Source organism: Loxodonta africana, chromosome 25 (assembly GCF_030014295.1).
Source record: "Loxodonta africana isolate mLoxAfr1 chromosome 25, mLoxAfr1.hap2, whole genome shotgun sequence".
Taxonomy (NCBI): domain Eukaryota; kingdom Metazoa; phylum Chordata; class Mammalia; order Proboscidea; family Elephantidae; genus Loxodonta; species Loxodonta africana.
This window is the reverse complement of record NC_087366.1, coordinates 50,431,414-50,446,199: the sequence shown is the minus strand read 5'-3', so window position 1 is coordinate 50,446,199 and position 14,786 is coordinate 50,431,414. Positions and strand designations below refer to the sequence as shown.

Sequence of the window (14,786 nt, the reverse complement as noted above, 5' to 3'; positions counted from 1 at the left end):
AACTGGACATCTCCACCAGGATGTCCCCAAAATACTTGATGCTCATCAAATCCAGAATTAAACTCATCTTCCCCAGCCCTTCCAAACTCGTTCCTCTTCCTTCTTTCCTGTATGAGTCAATTTCACCACCACTTCTACTGACCCGGGAGTTATCTTCTATTCTCTCCTCTCCTGCATACCTTTATCTAATCATTTGCCAAGTCAATCTCCAATCTCTAGCCTCCTCTCCATTCCTAAGTTACTGCCTTACCTGTGATAGCATCCTAAGAGGTCTGCCTGCCTCTGGGTTTGCACCAACTCAATTCAGTCTTGAGGTGCGACTATCTTGTCTGGTCATGTTCCTCCCTCTTAAAGCCCTTCTACGGACAGGAGAAATTGTAATAGCAGAAAGCAGATCAGTGATCGACTGACTACTGAAGGAGGGAACTGAATATAAACGAGCATGAGGGAACAGTTTTGGGGGGAGATGAAATGTTCTGTATCTTGAGTGTGGCATTGGTAACATATATATAAACCAAACCCACTGCCGTGGAGTCGATTCTGACTCGTAGGGACCCTATAGGACACAGTAGAACTGCCCCATAGAGTTTCCAAGGAGCGCCTGGCAGATTCGAACTGCCGACCTTTTGGTTAGCAGCCGTAGCACTTAGCCACTACGCCACCAGGGTTTCCATATGTGTGTATATATATATATACATATATATATATATATACATTTGTCAAAATGCATCAAACTGCATGCTTAAAATGTTTGCATTTATTGTATACAAAATATACCTCAGTAAACTTGATTAAAGCAAGAAACCCTTCAATGGCGCCCCACTGCCTGGAGGACAAAGTTCAAGTTTCTTAGCCTGGCATAAATAATACTGCTTCTGGAGTGCATTTTCTCTTTCCCCATCCCCTAAACCAAAGCCTGACCTATAAGTGATTATTCTTCCTTTGTGCTCCACTGACCCGACGTAAATGTCTATCATATAAAGTTTTTGGTTACGGTCTTGTATTTATGTCTCCTCCTTCCTTCACTAGGCTGTGGGTGTGGCGACTGTACCCTGTCGTCTCTGTTCTTGCATCCCCAGCGCCTATACAGAGCCGTTCAATCTTTGCTGAAGGAACCTGGGCTTTATCATTGCAGTCCGGCCCGGGAACAGACGCCGCTCCTCCAGACCTAAAGGTGGCGCTGTGGTAGCTACCATCTGTCTCCCTGCTCTCGGCTTCTCTGGGCCAGCTCCAGGAGCAGCTCGTCCGGGCTCCGCCCCCACGCTGGCAACATTCTTCCTGTCCATTGGACGAGAATGCTCGGGGCTGCCCAATGAAGTGAGGCGTTGATGGAAGGCGGCACCACCATCTTTCTTTGGGTGACTGGAACTCTTGAGTGGGCTGGTGGACGCAGAGGATAGGTAAGCAGGTGGGCTGACTGGTCGTGCCTCTCCGCATCCAGTCCCCCGGCCTTGCCTCCCTCTCCCTTCCCACCCCGGGCCAGGATGCCGCAGTTCCAGACCTGGGAGGAGTTCAGTCGCGCAGCCGAGAAGCTTTACCTCGCCGACCCTATGAAGGTAAATCGCCGGCGGGGAGCTAGTGGTGACAGCCCGGGTCCAGTGTTTTCCCTCCGTCCGCTCGCCCTCTCTGAGCATCTCTAGCACCCTAGGAAGTTCTGAGAGTGAGTGGAGACATACCCCGGTGAGTCCCGGAAATGGACAAAAATCAGGGTCATTTCAGGGTCCTGAACAGCTCTTCTTTCTGCCATCCTCCGTCCCCAGTCTCTGAACTTCCCCTTTTGGCTTTGGTTGGTTTACGTGTCTCTAAGGCCAGGGCTCCTCCCCGTGCAGCTTCGGCCCCAGTTCCAAGCTTGTCTTGGGGCTCTTCCCATAAAAACGACGAGGATGTTTTTTGCACCGCTCAGATATTTTTGAAAGGCCCCTATTTGGAAGCATTTACCACTCTTAGAATTGTGGCTTTTAATCTTTTGGAGGTTCCGTGGTCTTTTGAAAATACAAGAATGTATATATGCTTTTTTTCCAGAAAAATGCACATATGTAAATGTTTGCAGACAATTTTAGGGGGCTCATGGATGCCTGAAGTCCAGTCACGGGCCCCACAAAAATTAAGTCGATGCTAGAGGTGAGCTCAGTGTTAAGCAAAGAAGTCCAGTTGATGGGAGTTTAGCATTCAGGCCTCTTGATTTTTCTTCTCGTGAGTTTTTACTTATCTCCTTGTCCTATATAAAAATATTTGAGGCAACTCCTTGTTAATTAAAATTACTGCTTTTTTTTTTTTTACTGTCAGCATTTTTAGAGAGACTTTATACTAGAAATCTTAGTCCTGGTTATATGTGATATCCTCCTATTCTCTGACTATGATAGCTCGGTCTAGTCAACTCAGTCTTGTCCTTTATGCTGCATTTATTCACTCTTATTAGGTTCTGTGAGAGAACAAAGGTAAGATTCATCCCCAGCCCTCAAGGAGCTGGTTTTATTGGAGGGTATTATAGTTACACTGTGTAGTGGATGTACCGCTCAGAAAAGAAAAACATTAAAAGCAGTTAATAAATCTTAGAAAATGAGGACTCAGGATATGATGTACTATGTGAGATTTTTAGTGATCATTAAAGAAAATGAAGTATGTTTAAATGTATACATCAGTGGCTGCTAACCTGTAACTCCACTGCTACATAGTGTTTATAGTGAGCATTACTTTTAACCGCAGCAAGATATGCTGATGTAGTAAATAAAAATAATATTAGATTGTAAGCGCTGGAAAGGAACAAGCTGTAACATTCTCAGGTCCATTCTTTGCGATAAAATGATATAGTAATAAATGATGAAGTGAATTAGATATTTTTGAAATTGAGTACTTTGTTCATGATTCTGGCCGGTGATTTCTGGCTCCTCCATTTGGTTGACTTCCCTTGTTCCTATGTCTATTTGTTTCCTTCACCCAAGCATTGTACCGTGAGGGCCATACAGGATTCCTGTCTTCAAACGTCCACACGGTAAACCAAACATATTTGAAAAGACAATGAAGAATATATAAATTTACATCAGGAATAATTATATTTTAGGGTATGTTGGTAGTGGTCGGGGAAATGAAAATGGTAATTGTAGAGCATTGCCGTGAACAAAGCAAACATGTCTAGAATATGCAGGAGAGGTAGAGCCTTTTATCCCTTTACCCACTCAGAAAATTCCAGTGGCTTAAAAACTTCTGCGCCCTCATGGTAGCCTCCACTGGGATTTCACTCTGAGCTTTTGGTGCAGAGAGAGGATGACTGTGCGCATGGAGAGCTGACTGACAGATTTACGGAGTGCTGTCTGTGGGACACGCATTTTACGTATATTGTCTTTATATTAACAGTACAGTAATTTGTTGATGTAGAAGTTAGCCCCTTTTGCAGATGAATAAACTGTTTTAGATCCATTAAATAATTTGCCTAGTCTCTGAGAGATTAAGCTAAAATTTGAACCCAGGTCTCTAAATCTCAAGACCATGCTGTTTTTACCAGTACATGCCGCCAGCAGAGCTAAAGAAGAAACGACTTTCTGTCAGAACTCTTTGAAATCTGTTTTCCAAAATTCTCTGTCCCTCTCATCCCCCACCTGTCACCTTTTCCTATTCTCATTTGCATTGCTCTAACTGAAGATGGTATTACTGTAGGACCATTATAGTAACTTCTTAATTGGCCTGTCTTTTTGATCCCTCCTTCATGCTTCCACCAGAACTGTCTGAAAAACAGAAATTGAATTTGCTCAGTCTCCCACTCAGAAACAGGTTCTTCACTGATTACTGGATAAAGTCTCAGTCCAGTTGGAATCTCATTTTTCTGGCCTTGTCTCCCACCATTTTCATGGGACCTCACTTCTATCCTTATGAAACTATAGAATTCATCTTATCTTTGTCCTGCACCATCCTCACAGTCCTTGCTGTTTGAGCCTATTGTTGTAGCCACTGTGTCAGTCTATCTCGTTGAGGGTCTTCCTCTTTTTTGCTGACCTACTTTACCAAAGGCCTTGTCAGCTTTTCTCCTTCAGTCTCCTTCCTTAAAGAGGAAAAAAAATGCATTTTCAAAGGTGACCTCTGTGAAGCCTTTTTACATACAGGAGACACTTGTTTTCTCTTTCAGCATTTTATCTGTATACGTCTTTATAGGACTTACTCTCATTCTGTCTTGTGTTTTGGTTGTTTTGATTGGTTGAATTCAAAGGACTAAGGTGCACCTGACCCAGGCCGTAATATTTTCAGTTGCCTCACATGCATGCGAAAGCTGGACAACAAATAAGGAAGACCGAAGAAGAATTGATGCCTTTGAATTATGGTCTTGGCTAAGAATATTAAATATACCATGGACTGCCAGGAGAATGATCAAATCTGTCTTGGAAGAAGTATAGCAAGCGTGCTCCTTAGAAGTGAGGATGGTGAGACTTAATCTTACTTACTTTGGACACATTATCAGGAGGGATCATTCCATGGTGAAGGACAGCATGCTTGGTAAAGTAGAGGATCAGCGAAAAAGAGGAAGACCCTCAGTGAGATGGATTGACACAGTGGCTGCAACAATGGGCTCAAATAGCAACGATTGTGAGGGTGGCACAGGACCAGGCAATATTTCATCCTGTTGTCCATAGGATTGCTATGAGTTGGAAGCCACTCAGTGGCGCCTAACCAGCCTACCAGCCAAGAGGGCAAGACCCTTGATTTCTTTTTCCTTTTCCATGGCACTTGGCACAGTAACAAGTGCGACCTAAGTTACAAAATGACCCCTTGTAGACTCTTAGACCTTCTAACTGCTCTCACTTCTCTTGAAGCCAATGAGTCTTCTTCTGAGAGTTAAAACTTTACATAGTTGTCATGCTTAGCACCTTTTAAGTTTCAGTTTCTCTCTGTTCCTGGGGATAATTAGCTGTTATTGTTTATATCTCTTTGAATGCTTGATGAGTTCCCTTTCCTTCCTGACCAACACTAGCCTCATAGGGTGGTGTGACATTTTTCTGCAATTCCAGGAGAACAAGGAGCATAATGGGAAAAAACCATGAGTTATAACTGTGTTAGCCCTTTTTATTTGGTTTCCAGAATTGCCTAAAGGCTCCTGGTACTACATTGTAACCATTTTTAAATTATGTTCCTGCTTTCGCTTGGCTTTGTAGATTAGCAATTTGTAAAAGAGCTAAGTAAGAGTTACTTATATTGGTTAGCAGAAAACTCACTTTGCTGCAATATACTATGCTTGAATCCATCATTAAAAGAAAAAAAAATTCCATGGAAGTTGGGAACGAACTTTATTGGGGTATTTCTTCTTTTATAGGATTATGTTGTTGTTAGGTGCAGTTGAGTCAGTTCCGACTGATCGTGGCCCGATGTACAACACAACAAGCACTGTCCAGTCCTGCACCATCCTCACAGCCGTTGCTGTTTGAGCCTATTGTTGCAGCCACTGTGTCAGTCTATCTCGTTGAGGATCTTCCTCTTTTTTGCTGACCTACTTTACCAAGCATGACAACCATCTTGAGTGACTGGTTCCTCCTGATAGCATGCCGAAAGTACATGAGACGAAGTCTTGCCATCTTCACTTCTAAGGAACATTCTGCCTGTACTTCTTCCAGGACAGATTTGTTCCTTCTTCTAGCAGTCCATGATATAAGTCTTTGCTAACACCGTAATTCAAAGGCATCAAATTTTTTTTTTTTTTCTTTATTCATTGGCCAGTTTTTGCATGCATGTGAGGTGACTGAAAATACCATGGCTTAGGTCATGAGTCCTGATGGCACAGTGGTTAAGCGCTCAGCTGCTAACCAAAAGGTCAGCCAGCAGCTTAAACCCACCAGGAGCTTCTTAGGAGAAAGATGTGGCAGTCTGCTTCCGTAAAGAGTATAGCCTTGGAAACCCTATAGGGCAGTTCTGCAGTTCTACTGTAGGGTGATGGTGAGTCAAAATTGACTTCATGGCAAAGGGTTTATAGGATTATGCTGGTATCTAAATGATGTCTCGGCTACCTAAATGTAGAATACTAAACAACAAAAAAGTATTGTGTAGCATGACATTCGATATAGGTGTTATTCTAGTTTTTGGAAAAGTTGTTGATGGAAATTTCTTTTCGATACAGAGTTCTGTTTTTATATAATAACGCGTTATGTTGTGCCCCTATAAGGTCACTGTGAGTTGGAATCGATTCACTGGCAGCAGGTTTTTGCATGATAAAACACATGATTTTGCTGGATACTTTCATCTAAATCCACCTCGTCAGGGCTTGGTCCTAGGGAAAGTCTGATCTATGCCTGCAATGCTTTCCTCAGGAAAAGACTTGGACTTTTTAATTAGCCATTTAAGACTTAAAAAAGAAATTGTAGCAATAGGGATGAACTAAAATGCTGACTTCTACTTCATTACAGTAATGATAAGTTTATAGTAAAGGTGCCTTTAGATGTTTTGGTTATTAATTCTAAAGGGATCCTTTTTAGCCTGCCCGAAGACTAAATTACTTGTGAGAAATGTCATCTGTCTTCACTGTTTCTAAATGTGTATTTTTATTTCAGGCACGTGTGGTTCTCAAATATAGGCATACTGATGGAAGTCTGTGTATTAAAGTAACAGATGATTTAGTTGTAAGTATACATTTTTATTGCACACTTTCACATTTCTTCAGGTTACCAGCAATCATTCATTTGAAGTTATTTAAATAGAATTTATGCAGATTATCCGTTAGGATGCATATTTTACATTTCATTCCAAAGTCAAGAGCTTTCATTCTAGAAGCTACTTTTATAGTCTCTCAAAAACTAATTTAACTTGCGTTATTAATGAAGTATGTCAAGTCTAGCCTAATAATTGGCTTTCTTCAGGCCTTGAGCAAGAGGAATATAAAGACCAAAACTGGATATAAGGGCGTAGAGGTTTCATTATTGGCATGTAAGAAGTAAATGATGGCATTTGAACGCAGGTTCTAGGCTTTCTAGGTGTCTCTCTCCTTTCCTGATCTGCCCACTCTTGTCACTTCCTCACATCCAATTCATTCCTTAACCTTTTGCCATCTAGTTTCTACATGCAGTATTTCGCTGACGTTGCTCTTGGCGAGGCATCAGCAGCCCCTTAGTTTTCAAACCCAGTGGTCTCATCAGTTCATATCTTACTTGACCTCCTTGCACCTTTTGGTACAGAAAACCACTCTGTAATGGAGATGATTACTCCAGCACCTGTGGCTCCATTTTATTTTGGTTTTCTTTTTCTGTTGTCTCATAAGCTGTTTCTTTGATGTGGTCCCTTAAATGTTGCTTTCCCCAGGATTCTGTCCTTGGTCATCTTTTCATACCACTTCCTGTTTTGGAGCAATCCATTCACAATCACTGAGTTCACTAACTGCCTGTGTCTGTGTCTTTATCTGTATTTCCAAATATGTATGTTTAGCTCATATTTTTATTCTGAGTTCCTAAGCATTCTAACTTCACATACCCCTCATAATTAACCTGTCCAGAAGAGAACTCACTATCTCTTCTCTCAAACTGCTTCTTCTGTTTCCTAGCTCAATTGTGCTGTCATGCAGCTAGTCAGAAACCTGAGGGTTACGTTTGATCCCTTTCTTTCCCTCATCCTCATGTCCACTATTGCCTCATTTGAAAAACTTGTATTGATTTCCTACTATGTACCATATACTTTGTTTGGCAATTGGAATTACTGATTCAAGTTTTTCATCTTGTTTCCTCTCATGTCCTTTCCCTCCTCACTGTCTGTCTCTGGAGTTTAGGATCTCATCATTTGGGCCCCTAATAATGTTTCTGCTTCCAGTTCATCCCTCAGTCCATCCTATACTGCTGCCAGAATTATTTCTAAAAATGCAAATTTGATTCTTAAACTGCCCTGCTTAAAAACCCTTAGTGACTGCTCGTTACCCGTAAGGTGAACTCTGCCATTATATCCCTCTAATCCATTTTCTGCATTACTTAAGAGTTCCTTTAGTATGTCCTGCTATTTTAGGTCTCTATTTCCTCCTTTGTATTGTTGAATCCCACTATGGCTCTCACCCCCACTATGGCAAGACTGCTGCTAATCTTTCAAAACCCAGCTCAAAAGGATTGCTTCTTCTCTTGCTTTTCTTTTTGTGCTGTATCACAATTGTTTTTTCACATTTGTCTCTTCTAATAGACTGTAAGCTTTAAAACAACAGAGATCAGTAATATTCTTACCTGTATTTCTAACTCCTAGCATGATGTCTTGACCTAGAGGGTACTTAGGAAACATTTTTTTAAGGGATTAATTACTTTAAACCTTTTATAGTGTGTAGGAAGTAAACAAAATATGTGAAAGCACCTAGTATTAGTGCCTGCCACTTAGTTGATTTTAATAAATATATTCCTGAATCATGAGCATTCATGATTTTAGGAAAATTTTCATTGCATCACAGAGTGGATAGGTATATCTGCTAAAGAGAAATGGACATATCCTGTTTTAAAAATAGGGGAAAATGTAGAATTGGTTTTTAAACAGAAGGCTTTATCTCCAAATGATGACTTTTTTACCCCTACCATACCATACATGGAGCCTGGTGGCACAGTAGGTAAGTATTTGGCTGCTAACCAAAAGGTCAGCAGTTTGAATCCACTAGCTACTCCTTGGAAAGTCTATGGGGCGGTTCTGCTGTGCCCTGTAGGGTCGTTAAGAGTCGGAATTGACTTGATGGCAGCAGGTTTTGTTTTTGTTTTTGTTTTTTTATGCCAGGTAATGATTAAATATAGTTAAAAATCCATGGTAGGCAGTATCAGAAAGAACTTTATTTAACGTTGGTTCCTATGACAAGATCTAAATATGAAAAATACTTTTTGTTCCCTTTCTTAAAATTACGGAGAAACTAGTCCATGTCTAGAAGGGACCAAAGATTCAATCAAATCTATCCTCCTATATAGAAAACATAAATCAGTCCCAATAGTAAAAATCTATTTTCTGATGGACCTTTTAAAGAAAAGTTTGTATATTTCTCTCACTAACTTATTTTAATAGCTAATAATTTCTTCAGAAATCTCAGTCTTAGACTTCATTCAGTATTATCACCATGTTGCTTTGACTTTTTTTATAATCCCATCTTTGCATAATTTTTTCTGATCCCATACTGATTTATAATATGGTCCTAGTCAAGGGCACTGGGCTGGGTTTTTTATGGACCTAAAATCTTTTTCTGTCATTAACTGTAGTGAGAAGGTATATACATTCTCTCACAGCATACGTACTAAAATTTGAATGATGACGATTATTATAGTCTCTTTACAAGACTGTCACACACAATTGTACATTGTGTGGATAAAAATAAGATCAAGTGAATGCTTTAAAGCCTGAATTCGTATCAGCTGGACATGATGACATTGAACTCTAAATTACTTAAATTGATAAATATTATTGCAGGAATGTTTAAAATTAATATGAAGCCACGGTGGGGGGGAGGGGGGTGGCTAAAGAAAAATTAACCTATATTTTAAAATGAGGAAGAGGGCTGCTGGCTTAAATTTGATGTTTTAAAGATCCTAGAAGAAATGGTTTTATGACCAACCATAAACAGATCTTAAGTATCTAACGAAGAAACTGACTTAGAGCAAGGAGGAATTTAGTTAACTCTTGGGGACTTGTAGCAACCTAGGTTTGAAAGTGATAAATACATTCAGAAAATCAAGATTCGAGAGATTCATCTGGTTTAATTTAGGGGTTGGTGAACAGCTATAAGCAGGGGATTCTAGATTTTTTATTTATTATTATTATCAAATCCCCGGTTTCACAAATAGTAAAAGTAGATCTTAAAATCTGTATGCTTTTCCTAGTATACGTCTTCTCATCCACTGCAAGATTTTACACGTTAACTGGTCGTTTTTGAGAAGGTTCTGATAAAGTTCATTTAGTTTTTCATCCACAGCAATGGCATTTAACATACAATATTTAAGGAGTATAATTGGTAGAGGTTTGGAAACTGGAATTCCTTCCCGTAGTATGGCCTCCAGAGAGAATAGGGCAAAACAGTGGTAGGGAAGGCTCTCAGACTTTTCCCCAACTGTTGTTTTCTACATTGTTGATACCTAGTTTTACATAATTCATGTGTACTTTAAAATTTTTTGACAGTGTTTGGTGTATAGAACAGACCAAGCTCAAGATGTAAAGAAGATTGAAAAATTCCACAGTCAACTAATGAGACTTATGGTAGCCAAGGAATCCCGCAGTGTTGCCATGGAAACGGACTGAATGGTTTAAAATGAGGACTGTCCTGTTTTAGGAAGTAAATATCTTTTGAATTTGAGAAACTTTCAAGACAGAAAATACTTTATGTAACTGAGTATGCTATTCGAGATCTGATCAATACCTGAGAGATGTTTTTTGGACTTTGTTATTTAATGTTTACATTAGAGAGCGAGAGAGCCTTTATTTATTTTTGGAAATTAAGCAAGTTACTCATCTAAGAAAGCTTTGCAGATTATTTTATGTTAGGCAAAATATATAATTATTTCTCTGGTAAATTTGTATCAACAATTTGAAAATGAGGTATCAGGAAAAGCCAGTTATTCCTTAGATTTAATCTGTCTTTAAAAGAAAATTACATGTAAACATTTTGCTGCATCGATACTTCTTTTGGAGCATAAAAATTTGTGCTGTTAATGACCAACATATATAAAATGTGGTCACTGGAATTAACTATGCACATAGTATATCTAATTATGTATAGTAGTATAATCTCAATTATATCTAAAAGTAATTTTGAATGACAAGTATGCTTTCTTTTAAACTTTCCAGATTTAGGCTATATTTTTGAACGTGAGGGATTTGTATTGTCATTGCTTGTTGAGCTATGACTTACTCTAAATCCATTTTTCAATGATAAAAATAACTGCAGTTACTTTGAATGGTTAAAAACGGAATGATGATCTCTAATGGACTGAAACTACCGTATTACAGAGATATTTACTATGTATTTCCTATCTGTAGTTTCTCAGAAGGGCTAAGGATTATTTGAGTTGTTAAGTCTTTGCATATTTCCATCACACCGCTCCCCATTTTTTCTCTTGTTGTTAAGCATGACTCACAGCTGTTTCGTTTTCTAGTTAATTAGTGTGTGATATTATTTGATATTTATTTATATTTGTAACCTGTATTTTACCACCTAAACGTAATGTTCACATGTTAATTCCTCAAGAGTCAAATGAAGGAACTACATTAAAATATTTTTTGTTAGAAATTTGTCATGTCGAGCAACACTTTAGTATGGAAAGGTCTATCATCGCTATGAATTTTGCTATGCATCAAAGAAGTCAGCAAATAAAATATTACACAAATATATATTCTGTTGAAGTCTTTAACTTCTCAAGAGTTAATGATTTCTTGAGGCATACTGTATGGGGCATACTGTATTTGTTTAGTCTAATGTGAGCCTAATGTTACTGAAAAAAATGTCTTTTTGGATTTTTATTTCTCAGCACTTACTATATGATTTTCTGAGCTGTATGTTGAGGTTAAGATTGTTTTCTTGAATAAGGAAAGTAACATCAAATCACGTAGGGTTTTATGGTTTTGAGAGGAGTTTTTCTGCTCCATAATTATTGGGGTCACTGAGGCTCTTTTTGGCTTTTTTTTGCTTTCTCATTTACATTGACTTTTTAACAGTACTTTATAAAGATGATCTGGAAGAGAAAGACTGCTCAGTTTGGTATTTGTGTTCTTTGAGTCATTGTGCCTTACAGCAGAGTGGTTAAGAGCAGAGGTTCCAAGTCTGATTGCCTGTGCTGGAATCCTCGTTCCATTACTTCCTGGTTCTGTGATCTTTAGACAACATGTTTCTCTATACCGCCATTTACTTCACTGAAAATTGGGGTAAAAATAGTACCTTCTTCATAGGACTATTAGGAATATTAAGTTATATAATTATTTTAAACTCTTAGCACAGTGCCTGGAATATAATAAGACTCCATAAATGGTAGCAATTGTTCTTACTTTTATTGTTATTATTATTTCAGGGGAAAGGGTAACCAACTCCTAACTTTTCTCATAATTTTCAATTAAGTAATTATTTATAGATAATGTCTGCCTTTTCTGCTGAGCAATGTCAGATCTTAACTGCCCTCTTTGACAGATGGGAAGCAAGGCAGTATTGCCCCATGGAATGTGTGCTTATGAGGGTGGGAGGCTAAAATTCTTAAATACAAATTTGTGTCTGCAGAAAATAAAGTTATTAGATAAGAGGACGAGTTACCTAAATTGTAACTAGTACATTAAAAAAAAAAATAACCCATTGCCATCAGGTCCATTCCAACTCATGGCAACTCCATGTGTTACAGAGTAGAACTGCTCCATAGGGTTATCTTGGCAGTAGTCTTTATGGAACTAGATTGCCAGGCCTTTCTTCTGTGGCACCTCTGGGAGGTGGGTTTGGACTGCCAAACTTTAGCTTAGTAATCGAGAGCAAACTGTTTGTGTCACCTAGTCTAAAAGAATTACTAAAAGAAGGTCTTCAGATAAAAAAAAAAATGAAACCGTAAGGAAAATTGAAACATTCAGGAATGAAGGAGAAGCAACAGAAATGGTAATTATCTGAGTAAAAAATAATGAGTTCTATAAAATGTTTCATGATTGAAAAATGGTAACATTGTCTGATGGCGTTTCCAGGGTATGTAGATGTAATAACAAAGAAGCAAGATAAAGGGACCTTTATCATGGTAAGTTTTCTGTGTTCCACTCAAAGTGGTAAAATACTGATTCTGACTAAGCTAAAAAGCTAAAGTATGTATATTCTAATCTCTAGATCAGCTACTAAGAGAACTATGCAAAGAAATATAGTCAAAAACACAACAGATGAAATACTAAAAATTGTTTATTTCGGGGGTGGGGCAAGAGAAGGTTAAGAGACACAGGAATAAAAAACAGAGGAAACAAACACAAAATGGTAGACCTAAATGCAAAAACATATCTATCGTTACATTAAGTGCAAATGATCTTAGCACACAGATTGTCAGAATGGATTTTTAAAAAAGTAACCAAGGAGAAGTCAGCACAACTGGACTAAAACAAAAGTTAAGAAGTTTCCTAAATACAACCAAACACTTCAATGAACAGAGTAGCAGGGGCCAGGGGTCTGGGGACCATGGTTTCAGAGGCCATCTAGGTCAATTGGCATAACAAAGGTTATCAAGAAAATGTTCTGCATTCCACTTTGGTGATGGCGTCTGGGGTCTTAAAAGCTAGTAAGCGGCCATCTAAGATGCATCAAATGGTCCCAACCCACCTGGAGCAAAGGAGAATAGAGAACACCAAAGAAAAGGAAAATATGAGTCCAAGTCAAGGCCACATAAACAAGAGACTTCATCAGTCTGAGACCAGAAGAACTAGATGGTGCCCAGTTACAACCGATGACTGCCCTGACAGGGAACACAACAGAATCCCTGAAGGAGCAGGAGAGCAGTGGGATGCAGACCTCAAATTCTAGTAAAAAAAGACCAGAGTTAATGGTCTGACTGAGACTGGAGGAACGCCAGAAGACATGGCCCCTGGATTCTCTGTTAACCCAGAACTAAAACCATTCCTGGAGCCAACTCTTCAGACAAAGATTAAACTGGACTATGAGACATAAAATGATACTCATGAAGAGTGTTCTTAGGTCAAGTAGATACATGAGACTAAATGGGCAGCTCCTGTCGGAGGGCGAGATGAGAAGGCAGAAAGGGAATGGAATGGGTTGAATGGACATGGGAAATCCAGGGTGGAAAGGAGGAGTATGCTGTCACATTATAGAGAGAGCAGCCAGGGTCACATAAAAAGGTGTATAAATTTTTGTATAAGACACTAACAAGCTGTAAACTTTCCCTTAAAGCACAACAAAAAAAAAAATAAAAGACAATTCAAAATGTAGAATCACAGTGACTTAACAGTTTTTAGCCAATCTGTGAGAAGGTGAAACTTACGAAGGTTTTGCCCGTTTGTAATGTTAATATATACTGATGATTCTGTAATGTTCCTTGGACTCAGGCAGACATGGTTCTAGCAGCATGCTTGTCCATTTTCCACTTTTACCTCTTCAAATGTATGCCAAATAAAACCTTTCTTTTTGCTTAAAAAAAAAAAAGCAAACTGTACAAAACACACACTTCAAATATAATGACACAAGTAGGTTAAAAATAAAAGGATAGAAAGAGATGTACCATGCAAACAGTAATCAAGAAAAACCTAGCATGACTATATTAATACCAGACAAAGTAGACTTCAGAGCAAAGAAAACTTCCGGGGATAAAGAGGAACAGAATATAATGATAGAAGGGTCAATTCAGCACGAAGACATAACAATCCTAAATGTGACTGCACATAACAAATGGAGCTTTAAAATACATGAAGCAAAAACGGACAGACCTGAAAAGAGAAACACATCCACAGCTGTAGCTGAAGACTTCAATGCTCTCAGTAACAGACTGAACTAGTAAGTAGAAAATTAGCAAGGATATAAAAGAACTGAATGAATGACACTACCATCCAAGTGAATCTACTTGATATTTATAGACTACCCCAACAGAATACTCAGTCTCTTCAAGTGCATATGGAATATTCACTAACATACTGGAAATCCTAGCTAGTGCATTAAGGCAAGAAAAGGAAATATAAGGCATTCAAATGGGAAAGGAAGAAGTAGCTATCTTTATTTGCAGACACTGTGATTGTCTATTTGGAGAATTCTATGGAATTTACCACATTTTTGTATATGGTGCTGCCTCCTCAAAGTCAACCTTAATAGCATGGATGGAATCAAGCTTTTGGGAGCTTCATTTGCTGACGTGGCATGACTCAAA

At 38.8% G+C, this 14,786-nt stretch overlaps 2 protein-coding genes across 3 annotated transcripts in view; both read left to right on the top strand.

The window, feature by feature from the left end:
• Positions 1–1,441: 1,441 nt before the first annotated feature.
• EPHX1 (epoxide hydrolase 1) overlaps positions 1,442–14,786 on the top strand; it is a 79,444-nt gene continuing 66,099 nt past the window's right edge. The window contains exon 1 of one of the 2 annotated variants that reach the window (XM_064276818.1): positions 1,442–1,556. The gene's annotated coding sequence lies outside the window, so the exon portion shown is untranslated. The remainder of the gene's footprint in view (positions 1,557–14,786) is intronic. The other variant, XM_064276820.1, reaches the window with a different exon arrangement.
• SRP9 (signal recognition particle 9) lies at positions 1,449–14,076 on the top strand. Its single transcript, XM_003410935.4, has 3 exons — positions 1,449–1,556; positions 6,528–6,596; positions 10,087–14,076. Exons 1-3 carry the CDS (start codon positions 1,485–1,487, stop codon positions 10,204–10,206), a joined length of 261 nt encoding a protein of 86 aa, XP_003410983.1. The 5' UTR covers positions 1,449–1,484; the 3' UTR covers positions 10,207–14,076.

Excerpts from the sequence above, each read along its gene's own strand:
- SRP9 (XM_003410935.4), top strand. The coding sequence starts at position 1,485 with ATGCCGCAGTTCCAGACCTGGGAGGAGTTCAGTCGCGCAGCCGAGAAG. Across the intron at positions 1,557-6,527 it reads ACCTCGCCGACCCTATGAAG|GCACGTGTGGTTCTCAAATA; the intron begins GTAAATCGCCGG and ends TTTTTATTTCAG. Across the intron at positions 6,597-10,086 it reads AAGTAACAGATGATTTAGTT|TGTTTGGTGTATAGAACAGA; the intron begins GTAAGTATACAT and ends ATTTTTTGACAG.